General features: G+C 39.7%; 1 protein-coding gene across 1 annotated transcript; it reads right to left on the bottom strand.

Annotated features, from left to right (window-relative positions):
- Positions 1-377: 377 nt before the first annotated feature.
- Positions 378-933, bottom strand: LOC128651823 (ragulator complex protein LAMTOR5-like). The gene has a single exon (XM_053704802.1). It carries the CDS (start codon positions 924-926, stop codon positions 654-656), a length of 273 nt encoding a protein of 90 aa, XP_053560777.1. The 5' UTR covers positions 927-933; the 3' UTR covers positions 378-653.
- Positions 934-13481: the final 12548 nt, after the last annotated feature.

Raw genomic sequence — 13481 nt, forward strand, 5'->3', positions numbered from 1 at the left:
ATTTGTTGCCTCAGAGGTGGCGGTTTGAAGGATAGGTACGCTACGTCGGAATAGACGCAAGAGTAAATGTTGAATGTTTGATAAATTGGTGAGAGTGTCAAATAGAGTCGAATGTGAAGGCGGATCATCAGTAATATGCTCAAATAGAGTTGAATGTGAAGGTGGATGATCAGTATTACGCTCGTATAAAGCAAACAACGATTTGCATGAGATTGATCTCGCAGGAGCGTATATTATGTCGAACATTTCAACATTGATGCTATGTTAACTAGGGCGGATCAACTTTGCGTCTAATTTGACGCAGACTTCCAGTGCATTCACAGTTGAAGCTTTGATAAATCGGTCCCCAAGTCTCCCATGAAAAGATGGTTTAAAGGTTTTTTTTCTTTTTTTTTTGAATTAAAGATTTAATAGCACAACATATTAGTACAAATAATTATCGCATAAGCTCTTTTTTGAGGAAAATTTTACAATAAAGCAAGTCTAAAAAAAGGTTTTTCTGATAAGATAAGCGGGTAAATTGCTGAAGACAACAATTTGTGCAAATGTCCAGCGATCTGTCTGGGTGGCAGAAGATGAATCCAGTCCAAAACAATATCTTGTTCCTCTCTATGTTTAGGATTCCCAAGTTTTGCTTTTCATCTTCTTGATAGTTAAGATATATTGTGAACTTCAACAGTTATTCGATCGTGCTTCTGAATCATAATTGTCCCGCTGTCAGACTCTAGACATACAACTGGTACATCTGTGGGGTCGGATGTGAGATTTGCCGCTTGCTGAGGAAGTATTGATATCACTCCAGCATATTCATCTGTAAGGCTTCCACAGCATCCAAGGTTAAGCCCTTGTGAATCTGTACACAAAATTCCAACGATGGAAGGGTTTTTTATTGTGTCCTCCAAGTGCTGCTCCAAAGCCGACTCCATGGTTCTGTTCCGTACAACACCGGTTTAAAGGTACATATACCCACACACAGTAGTTTTGTTATACAGAAGTCAGAGCACAACTAGTGCACACTGAGTAAGACTGAGAGCTCATTGTTAGGAATTGAAAGCCTGTATGTTATGTTGTAAAGGCAGTGACCTACATTAACACCCTTATGGTGGGTCCAGCAGCCATAAAACTGCAATCTTATTGCATGCAATGGGATGCCCCCAGCCATTCTGCTGTGCAGCGTCCTTTAAATTAAAAGCAGTGACCTCTTAGCCCTATCAGCAAGCCAGGTAGGTGAATATGACAATGAGGCACGGGATGCCTGGCCACTAGGTACAGGGGCACTCTGGGGCTTGAGTTGATCCTCAGTGCTATGAACCCTGTATGAAGTGTTGTGAAGGATTCCTGGCACTGTTCTGGTGTGATTATTTCTTTATTAGAGAATACAGAGGCTAGCTGTGTCTGTGTGTCATACTGTTTATCTGTGTGTCATATTGTATGTGTCACATTGTGAGTTTGTGTATCATATTGTTTATCTGTGTCATATTGTTTGTCATATTGGGAGTTTGTGTATCATATTGTTTATCTGTGTGTCTGTATGTCATATTGTTTGTATAATATTGTGAGTTTGTGTGTCATATTGTTTATCTGTGTGTCATATTATTTATCCTGTATGTTATATTCTGTGTCTGTGTGCCATATTGTGAGTTTGTGTATCATATTCTTTATGTGTCATAAAGTGTGTATGTGTGTCATATTGTTTATCTGTGTGTCTGTGTATCATATTGTGTGCGTCATACTGTCAGTTTGTGTGTCATACTGTGTGTCTGTGTGTCATATTGTGTGTATCATATTGTTTGTTTGTGTATCGTTGTTTGTTTATCTGTGTGTCAGATTGTGTGTGTGTTATATTGTGAGTTTGTGTGGTGGGTTGTTTTGAAAATGAAATGTTAAATAACACAAAAACTTTAACATTAAAATTCCTCTGCTGTTCAAGATCAGGACAAGAACAGGGACTGACAGATGTCATGTGTGTTGGGGGGCATGGAGCAGAGGAGAAAAGTGTCCCTCTTTAGCTCTTTCAAATGTTGGGAGGTCAGAGTGTATGCATATGTGACTGCATGCAATGTTTGTCTGAGTGTGTATGCATGTGTGACTGCATGGAATGTTTGTCTACATGCTTGCATGTGTGACTGCATGCAATGTTTGTCTGAGTGTGTGTGCATCTGTGACTGCATGCAATTTGTGTCTGAGTGTGTATGCAGCATGTGACTGCATGGAATGTTTGTTGTATGCTTGCATGTGTGACTGCATGCAATGTTTGTCTGAGTGTGTGAGAATGTGAGACTACATGCAGTGTGTGCCTGAGTGTGGGTGCATGTGTGACTGCATGCCATGTTTGTCTGAGTGTGTGTGCATATGTGGCTGCATGCAATGTGTGCCTGAGTGCATGTGCATATGTAACTGCATGCAATGTGTATGAGTATGTATGCATGTGTGACTGCATGAAATGTTTGTCTGAGTGTGTGCATGTGTGACTGCATGCAATGTTTGTCTGAGTGTGTGAGCATGTGTAACTGCATGCAATGTGTTTCTGCATGCAATCGGCTAGATTTAGAGTTTGGCGTTAGCCGTCAAAACCAGCGTTAGAGGCTCCTAACGCTGGTTTTGGGCTACCGCTGGTATTTAGAGTCAGTCAGGAAAGGTTCTAATGCTCACTTTGCAGCCGCAACTTTTCAATACCGCAGATCCCCCTACGCCATTTGCGTATCCTATATTTTCAATGGGATCTTTCTAACGCCGTTATTTAGGGTCTTGGCTGAAGTGAGCGTTAGAAATCTAACGACAAAACTCCAGCCGCAGAAAAAAGTCAGTAGTTAAGAGCTTTTTGGGCTAACGCCGGTTTATAAAGCTCTTAACTACTGTGCTCTAACGTACACTAACACCCATAAACTACCTATGTACCCCTAAACCGAGGCCCCCCCACATCGCCGCCACTCTATTAAAAAATTTTAACCCCTAATCTGCCGACCGCACACCGCCGCCAGCTACGTTATCCCTATGTATCCCTAATCTGCTGCCCCTAACACCGCCGACCCCTATATTATATTTATTAATTAATTATTAATTAATAACCCTATAATAAATAGTATTAACCCCTAATCTGCCCTCCCTAACATCGCCGACACCTAACTTCAAGTATTAACCCCTAATCTGCCGACCGGACCTCACCGCTACTCTAATAAATGTATTAACCCCTAAAGCTAATTCTAACCCTAACACTAACAACCCCCTAAGTTAAATATAATTTAAATCTAACGAAATAAATGAACTCTTATTAAATAAATTATTCCTATTTAAAGCTAAATACTTTCCTGTAAAATAAACCCTAATATAGCTACAATATAAATTATAATTATATTGTAGCTATTTTAGGATTAATATTTATTTTACAGGCAACTATGTAATTATTTTAACCAGGTACAATAGCTATTAAATAGTTAATAACTATTTAATTGCTACCTAGTTAAAATAATTACAAAATTACCTGTAAAATAAATCCTAACCTAAGTTAAAATTAAACCTAACACTACACTATCAATAAATTAATTAAATACAATACCTACAATTATCTACAATTAAACCTAACACTACACTATCAATAAATTAATTAAATACAATACCTACAAATAAATACAATTAAATAAACTAACTAAAGTACAAAAAATAAAAAAGAACTAAGTTACAAAAAATAAAAAAATATTTACAAACATTAGAAAAATATTACAACAATTTTAAAATAATTACACCTACTCTAAGTCCCCTAATAAAATAACAAAGCCCCCCAAAATAAAAAAATGCCCTACCCTATTCTAAAATTAAAATAGAAAAGCTCTTTTACCTTACCAGCCCTTAAAAGGGTCCTTTGCGGGGCATGCCCCAAAGAATTCAGCTCTTTTGCCTGTAAAAAAAAAACATACAATACCCCCCCCAACATTACAACCCACCACCCACATACCCCTAATCTAACCCAAACCCCATTCGGAATTAAGGTAGGAAAATTCTGATTGGCTGATGGAATCAGCCAATCAGATTCAAGTTCAATCCGATTGGCTGATCCGATCAGCCAATCAGATTGAGCTCGCATTCTATTGGCCAATAGAATGCGAGCTCAATCTGATTGGCTGATCGGATCAGCCAATCGGATTGAACTTGAATCTGATTGGCTGATTCCATCAGCCAATCAGAATTTTCCTACCTTAATTCCGATTGGCTGATAGAATCCTATCAGCCAATCGGAATTCGAGGGAGGCCATCTTGGATGATGTCCCTTAAAGGAACCTTCATTCGTCGTCTAGTCGTCGGAAGAAGAGGATGGATCCGCGCTGGAGGTCTTCAAGATGGAGCCGCTCGTCATCGGATGGAAGAACATAGAAGATGCGGCTTGGATGAAGATGTTTGCCGGTCCGGATCGACTCTTCTGCCCGGATAGGATGAAGACTTCTGCCCGAAGATGGAATTCTTTAGCCGCCGCTTGGATCAAGACTTCAGCCGGAGGATGGACGTCACTCTTCAGCCCCCGCTTGGGCTTGGATGAAGACTTCGGAGGCTCTTCTGGACCGATCGGGGACCCCGGTGTGGTGAAGACAAGGTAGGGAGATCTTCAGGGGCTTAGTGTTAGGTTTATTTAAGGGGGGTTTGGGTTAGATTAGGGGTATGTGGGTGGTGGGTTGTAATGTTGGGGGGGGATATTGTATGTTTTTTTTTTACAGGCAAAAGAGCTGAATTCTTTGGGGCATGCCCCGCAAAGGGCCCTTTTAAGGGCTTGTAAGGTAAAAGAGCTTTTCTATTTTAATTTTAGAATAGGGTAGGGCATTTTTTTTTATTTTGGGGGGCTTTGTTATTTTATTAGGGGGCTTAGAGTAGGTGTAATTAGTTTTAAAATTGTTGTAATATTTTTTCTAATGTTTGTAAATATTTTTTAATTTTTTGTAACTTAGTTCTTTTTATTTTTTGTACTTTAGTTAGTTTATTTCATTGTATTTATTTGTAGGAATTGTATTTAATTAATTTATTGATAGTGTAGTGTTAGGTTTAATTGTAGATAATTGTAGGTATTTTTATTTTAATTAATTTATTGATAGTGTAGTGTTAGGTTTAATTTTAACTTAGGTTAGGATTTATTTTACAGGTAATTTTGTAATTATTTTAACTAGGTAGCAATTAAATAGTTATTAACTATTTAATAGCTATTGTACCTGGTTAAAATAATTACAAAGTTGCCTGTAAAATAAATATTAATCCTAAAATAGCTACAATATAATTATAATTTATATTGTAGCTATATTAGGGTTTATTTTACAGGTAAGTATTTAGCTTTAAATAGGAATAATTTATTTAATAAGAGTTCATTTATTTCGTTAGATTTAAATTATATTTAACTTAGGGGGTTGTTAGTGTTAGGGTTAGACTTAGCTTTAGGGGTTAATACATTTATTAGAGTAGCGGTGAGGTCCGGTCGGCAGATTAGGGGTTAATAAATATAATATAGGGGTCGGCGGTGTTATGGGCAGCAGATTAGGGGTACATAGGTATAATGTAGGTTGCGGCGGTGTACGGAGCGGCAGATTAGGGGTTAATAATAATATGCAGGGGTCAGCGATAGCGGGGGCGGCAGATTAGGGGTTAATAAGTGTAAGGATATGGGTGTTTAGACTCGGGGTACATGTTAGGATGTTAGGTGCAGATTTAGGAAGTGTTTCCCCATAGGAAACAATGGGGCTGCGTTAGGAGCTGAACGCTGCTTTTTTGCAGGTGTTAGGTTTTTTTTCAGCTCAAAATGCCCCATTGTTTTCTATGGGGGAATCGTGCACGAGCACGTTTTTGAAGCTGGCCGCGTCCGTAAGCACCGCTGGTATTGAGAGTTGCAGTGGCGGTAAATTATGCTCTACGCTCCCTTTTTGGAGCCTAACGCAGCCATTCTGTGAACTCTACATACCAGCGGTATTTAAAAGGTGAGGGGAAAAAAAAGCCAGCGTTAGCTACGCGGGTCGTTACCGACAAAACTCTAAATCTAGGCGTTAGTGTGTCTGAATGTGTGTGCGTGTGAGAGTGCAAGCAATGTGTTTCTGAGTATGTTCATGTGTGACTACATATAATGTGTGTTTGAGAGTGTGCATATGTGACTGCATGCAATGTTTGTCTGAGTGTGTGTGTGCATCTGTGACTGCATGCAATGTGTGTCTGAGTGGATGTGCATGTGTGACTGCTAGCAATGTGTGTCTGAGTGTATGCATATGTGACTGCATGCAATTTGTGTCTGAGCGTGTGTGCATCTGTGACTGCATGCAATTTGTGTCTGAGCATGTGTGCATCTGTGACGGCATGCAATTTGTGTCTGAGTGTGTGTGCATGTGTGACTGCATGCAATGTTTGTCGGAGTGTGTGTGCATATGTGGCTGCATGCAATGTGTGTCTGAGTGTGTGTGCATATGTGACTGTATGCAATGTGTATCTGAGTGTGTGTGCATGTGTGACTGTATGCAATGTGTATCTTAGTGTGTGTGCATGTGTGACTGCATGCAATGTTTGTGTGTGACTGAATACAATGTGTGTTTGAGAGTGTGTATGTGTGACTGCATGCAATGTTTGTGTAAGTGTGTGTGCCTGCATGCAATGTTTGTCTGAGTGTGTGAGCAGGTGTAACTGCATACAATGTGTGTCTGCATGCAATGTTTGAACGTGTGTGTGTGTGAGACTTCATGCATTGTGTGTCTGAGTATGTTCATGTGTGACTGCATACACTGGGACCGATTTATCAAGGGTCGAATGACCCCTGATGCCTTTGTTTCCGCATAAGCCTTCAGGCTTGCCGGAAACAGCAGTTATGAAGCAGCGGTCTTAAGACCACTGCTCCTTAACTGGTCCACTGCCTCTGAGGCTGCGGACATCAATCCACCTTATCCTATTCGATCGGGTTGATTGACACCCCCTGCTAGTGGCCACAAATCTGCAGGGGGTGGCATTGCACAAGCAGTTTACCAGAGCTGCTTGTGCAATGTTAAATGCCGACAGCGTACGGACATAATACGCTACAGTGTATTATGTCCGTCAGACATTGGTAAATCGGCCCCAATGTGTGTTTGAGTGTGTGCATGTGTGACTGCTTGCAATGTGTGTCTGAGTATGTGCATGTGTGACTACAAGTGATGTTTGAGTGTGTGTGCATGTGTGGCAGCTTGCAATGTGTGTCTGTGTGTGTGCATGTGTGACTGCTTGCAATGTGTGCATATGTGACAGCATGCAATGTTTGTCTGAGTGCGTGTGCGTCTTACTGCATGCAATGTTTGTCTGACTGTGTGTGCATCTGTGACTGCATGCAATGTTTGACTGTGTGTGCATGTGTGACTGCATGCAATGTTTGTCTGACTGTGTGTGCATCTGTGACTGCATGCAATGTTTGAGTGTGTGTGCATGTTTGACTGCATGCAATGTTTGAGTGTGTGTGCATTTTTGACCGCATGCAATGTATGTCTGAGTGTGTGTGCATGTGTGACTGCATGCAATATGTGTCTGAGTGTGTGCATGTGTGACTGCATGCAATGTTTGTCTAAATGTGTGTGCCTGTTTGACTGCATGCAATGTTTGTCTTAGTGTGTGAGCATGTGTGTCTGCATGCAATGTGTGTCTGAGTGTGTGCATTTATGACTGCATGCAAATGTTTGTCTGAGTGTGTGAGCATGTGTGACTGCATGCAATGTGTTTCTGAGTTTGTGTGCATGTGTGACAGCATGCAATGTTTGTCTGAATGTGTGTGCATATGTGACTGCATGCAATGTGTGTCTGAGTGTCTGCATGTGTGACTTCATGCAATGGCCTCTAGTTATCAAGCTGTCTACTTTCCTGCATTCGCCGGCCCCAATACGCTCGCCTAAGCTCGCCTAACATCGCCGCTGCGGACCTGAATATGTTCACCAAATTTATCAAGAAAGCTGTCAAAAAGCAGTGCACCAAGTACGGTGCGATGAGCAGCGGACTGTTGTCAACTAACAGTCATCGATCTTGCTGCTCTTCGGCTTATTTGCAGCTTTCTTGCTAGCCTGTCACTAAGCACCCACACTATACTATACTGTTATACCCCCTAAACCGCCGCTCCCGGACCCCGCCGCAACTCTAATAAATATATTAACCCCTAAACCGCCACCCCCGGACCCCGCCACAACTCTAATAAATATATTAACCCCTAAACCGCCGCTCTCGGACCCCGCCGCCACCTACATTATACCTATTAACCCCTAATCTGCCACCCCCTATACCGCCACCACCTACATAAAGTTATTAACCCCTATCCTGCCGATCCTGGACCCCGCCGCAAATAAATAAATTGTTTAACCCCTAAACCGCCGCACCCGGAGCCCGCCGCCACCTACATTACATTTATTAATCCCTAATCTACCCCCTACACCGCCGCCACTATATTAAATGAATTAACCCCTAAACCTAAGTCTAACCCTAACATTATTTAAATTAATCTAAATAAATATTTCTATAATTAAATAAATGATTCCTATTTAAAACTAAATACTTACCTATAAAATAAACCCTAAGATAGCTATAATATAATTAATAATTACATTGTAGCTATTTTAGGGTTTATTTTTATTTTACAGGCAACTTTGTATTTATTTTAACTAGGTACAATAGCTATTAAATAGTTATTAACTATTTAATAGCTACCTAGTTAAAATAACTACAAATTTACCTGTAAAATAAATCCTAACCTAAGTTACAATTACACCTAACACTATACTACAATTAAATAAATTAAATTAATTAAATACAATTACCTACAATTAAATTAAAATAACTAAAATTAACTAAAGTACAAAAAAACCCTCTAAATTACAGAAAATAAAAAATTTTACAATAAGTTTAGACTAATTACACCTAATCTAAGCCCCCTAATAAAATAAAAAAGCCCCCCAAAATAATAAAATTCCCTACCCTAAACTAAATTACAATTAGCCCTTTAAAGGGCCTTTTGCGGGGCATTGCCCCAAAGTAATCAGCTCTTTTACCTGTAAAAAAAAGAAATACAACCGCCCCTGATCGGAACAGCCAATAGAATGCAAGCTCAATTCTATTGGCTGATTGCATCAGCCAATCAGATTTTTCCTACCTTAATTCCGATTGGCTGATAGAATCCTATCAGCCAATCGGAATTCAAGGGATGCCATCTTGGATGACGTCATTTAAAGGAACCTTCATTCAGTGTTAGGACATCGTTTGAAGAGGATGGCTCCGCGTCGGCTGGATTGAAGATGGACCCGCTCCGCTCCGGTTGATTGAAGATAGAAGATGCCGCTTGGATGAAGACTTCTGCCGCATGGAGGACCTCTTCTGCCTGGATTCGATGAAGACTTCTGGCCGGATTTGATGAAGACTTGTGCCCGGCTGGGTGAAGACGTCTCAAGGTAGGGTGATCTTCAAGGGGGTAGTGTTAGTTTTTTTTAAGGGGGGTTTGGGTGGGTTTTAGAGTAGGGTTGGGTGTGTGGGTGGTGGGTTTTAATGTTGGGGGGTTGAATTTCTTTTTTTTTCAGGTAAAAGAGCTGATAACTTTGGGGCAATGCCCCACAAAAGGCCCTTTTAAGGGCTATTTGTAATTTAGTTTTAGGGTAGGGAATTTTATTATTTTGGGAAGCTTTTTTATTTTATTAGGGGGGCTTAGATTAGGTGTAATTAGTTTACACTTTATTTTCTGTAATATAGAGTTGTTTTTTTGTACTTTAGTTCATTTTAGTTATTTTAATTGTAGGTAATTGTATTTAATTAATTTAATTTATTTAATTGTAGTATAGTGTTAGGTGTAATTGTAACTTAGGCTAGGATTTATTTTACAGGTAAATTTGTAGTTATTTTAACTAGGTTGCTATTAAATAGTTAATAACTATTTAATAGCTAATGTACCTAGTTAAAATACATACAAAGTTGCCTGTAAAATAAAAATAAACCCTAAAATAGCTACAATGTAATTATTAGTTATATTGTAGCTATCTTAGGGTTTATTTTTTAGGTAAGTATTTAGTTTTAAATAGGAATAATTTATTTAATTATAGGAATATTTATTTAGATTAATTTTAATAATATTTAAGTTAGGGGGTGTTAGGGTTAGGGTTAGACTTAGGTTTAGGGGTTAATAGATATAATGTAGGTGGCGGCGGTGTAGGGGGGCAGATTAGGGGTTAATAAATGTAGGTGGCGGTGGGCTCCGGGAGCGGTGGTTTAGGGGTTAAACAATTATTTTATTTGTGTGGGGTCCGGGATCGGCAGGATAGGGGTTAATAACTTTATGTAGGTGGCCGCGGTATAGGGGACGGCAGATTAGGGGTTAATAGGTATTATGTAGGTGGCAGCGGGTCCGGGAGCGGCGGTTTTAGGGGTTAATATGTATAATTTAGGTGGCGGCGGTGTCGGGCGGCGGTTTAGGGGTTAATAAATATAAAGTAGGTGGCAGGGGGGGCAGATTAGGGCAGTTTAGACTCGGGGTACATGTTAGGGTGTTAGGTGCAGACACTTCCCATAGAAATCAATGGGATATCGGGCAGCAGCGAACATGAGCTCTCGCTGCTGTCAGACTCCCATTGATTCCTATGGGCTCCACCAGGTACGCTGGGCCAGAATAGTGGCGAGCGTACCTGGTTGTTCTTTGATAACTTCCAAAAGGAGTCAGATTGTGCCGAACTTGCGTTCAGAACATCTGGAGTGTAAGCATCGATCTGTGTCAGACCAGCGGATAAGTCCAGCGGATCGTATGTTTCGTCACTAGATTCTACTTTTGCCGGTCTGTAGGGCTTGATAACTATGGTGAATCAGCCTCGCCACAAATACGCTGCGGAATTCCAGCGTATTTGCGGTTGGCGGCTTGATAAATAGAGGCCAATGTGTGTTTGTGTATATAATGTGAAGAACATGGTATATTATATACAGTATGAGCAGCACTAGGTGTTTATATAATGTACAGAACAGGGTATTTTATATCTGTGCAGTGCTATGTGTATATGTAATGTGTAGAACAGGATATATTATATATGTGCAGCAATGTGTATATGTAATGTGCAGAACAGGGTATATTATTTCTGTGCAACACTATGTGTATGTTATAATGTACAGAACAGGGTATATGATATATGTGCAGTGCTATGTGTATATGTAATGTGTAGAACAGGATATATAATATATGTGCAGCACTGTGTATATATAATATACAGAACAGGGTATGTTTGTCTGTGTGCATGTGTGACTGCATGTGTAATGTCCTTACATAGCAAACATTAACTCTTTATATGAATGATGCACTTGCAACTTCTAAATGTAAACTGGCACTTTATTTACTGGATTACATAACAAGGTGGCTCCTGTAGATTTGCACACAGTAATATGGATAGATACACATATATAGTCCTTTATAATGAATGGCCGCTGCACTCCTTATATTAGCAGTCCTGTACACTGTGTATGCAGCACTATAGTAATCTCAGTATCAGGTAGTATAGAGATGACAAGGAAACTACCTGACCAGCTGTATAAGTCTGTTCTGTAGATTGTAATCCAGGGTAATTTATAACTGTATAACTGTTAACTGTATAACTGCAATATAACTTATAATGTGTAACTGACAGTTCTTACTCTTCCTGACTGGCTGATGCTGTATCCTCTGCAGTGATCTGTAGCTGACATTACACTTATTATTAGCAGCATTTGTCTGATCCTGAGGTTCAGTCCTTGTTACTTGTACTTTATAACTGCATCACACTGTCACAAGATGGCTTCTCTGAACTCTTCTGATTCTAAACACAGCCCACTTGATGACATCATCTTTGTATGTGCCATCTAACCAAACCAGGAAGTAAGCACAACACTACAGCATGCAATATGTGTCTGAGCGTGTGCATGTGGGACTGCATGCAATGTTTGTCTAAATGTGTGTGCCTGTTTGACTGCATGCAATGTTTGTCTTAGTGTGTGAGCATGTGTAAATGCATGCAATGTGTGTCTGCATGCAATGTGTATCTGAGTGTGTGCATGTGTGACTTCATGCAATGTGTATCTGAGTGTGTGTGCATATGTGACTGCATGTAATGTGTATCTGAGTTTGTGTGCATGTGTGACTGCATGCAATGTTTGTCTAAATATGTGTGCATGTGTAACTGCATGCAATGTTTGTTTGAGTGTGTGTGTGCCTGTATGACTGCATGCAATGTTTTTCTGAGTGTGTGAGCATGTGTAAATGTATGCAATATGTGTCTGAGTGTGTGCATGTGTGACTGCTTGCACTGTGTGTCTGAATGTGTGCATGTGTGAATGCATGCAATGTTTGAGTGTGTATGCATGTGTGAATGCATGCACTGTTTGAGTGTGTGCACATGTATGACTGCTTTAAATGTGTGTCTGAGAGAGTGTGTTCATGTGTGACTGAGTGTGTTCATGTGTGACTGCATGGCATGCAATGTGTGTCGAAATGTGTGTGCATGTGTTATTGTATGTAATATTTGTCTGAGTGTGTCATGTGTGCAGGTGTGACTGCATGTGTGCCTGTATAGTAGGTCTGTTGCTCTGGTGGCCCTGTAGTGTGGGGTCCAGCCCTAGAGGTGTGGGGGTGAGGCAGAGTGAGGAAGAGGTAGGGGCCTTTCTCTAATTTTTCCCAAGAGGCCCTGGTTGGTCCCAGTCCACCCCTGGGTAGCATAACCATCTAGATGCAAAATGGTTGATGAGAAATAGTGAATATGTAATAAAATGGACTAATCAAGAATACTGTGAAAAAAATGTTTTTTGCCCCCTCTCCCCATAATCAATTCTGACGCCTTCTCTGTCTCTGGTTTTCCTCTGACCTATAACACAGAAAATGTACGCTGCCCATTATTATTTTTTTGCACAAAAACATTGTTTAAAATGACCCAGAGCACAAAACAGAGGTGCAGATATAGACCCACAACTACCCCTATGATTACAGCACATAGCATGAATTTGTTTCAGTAATTATATCCTTTTTATAAATCTTTTATAAAACTAGATATTGTGTTAATTTTCCCTCAAAACATTTTTGTGGTACCTGAAGACTAAAAATAGTTCTATGACTAATATTTTGCTCATTCCTTAAGGGTGGATTTCTCATGTTCCTGTTTAAGTGAGTCACATCTTGGACTCCTAAAAAAAAATTATTATAATTATCACTGACCTGCAAGTTTCATATTTACACACCCATTAGACTTAAAGGGAGAGTGTCAACTGTATGAGAGCACATTACATACTATTAAGATATTATTGTAACAAAATAATAATACTTAAAGTAAATGTGGTAGCTAGTACTACTGCTACAAGCCTGCAGAAGCAAAGAAATATTTTTTTTATTTATTTTTTAATGGGTTCAGGATTATTAACAACAAAAGTGAAGCTTACATACTTATTGGCTGATACAGGAATCAATCTAACAAGAAAGTAAATGATTAGGTTGAGTAGGTTTATATTGCTTTGCTTTTTAATTTGCTATT

This window comes from Bombina bombina, chromosome 3 (assembly GCF_027579735.1).
Source record: "Bombina bombina isolate aBomBom1 chromosome 3, aBomBom1.pri, whole genome shotgun sequence".
Lineage (NCBI taxonomy): Eukaryota > Metazoa > Chordata > Amphibia > Anura > Bombinatoridae > Bombina > Bombina bombina.

Bases quoted from the DNA above. Each gene is read 5' to 3' on its own strand.
- LOC128651823 (XM_053704802.1), bottom strand. From the start codon at position 926: ATGGAGTCGGCTTTGGAGCAGCACTTGGAGGACACAATAAAAAACCCT.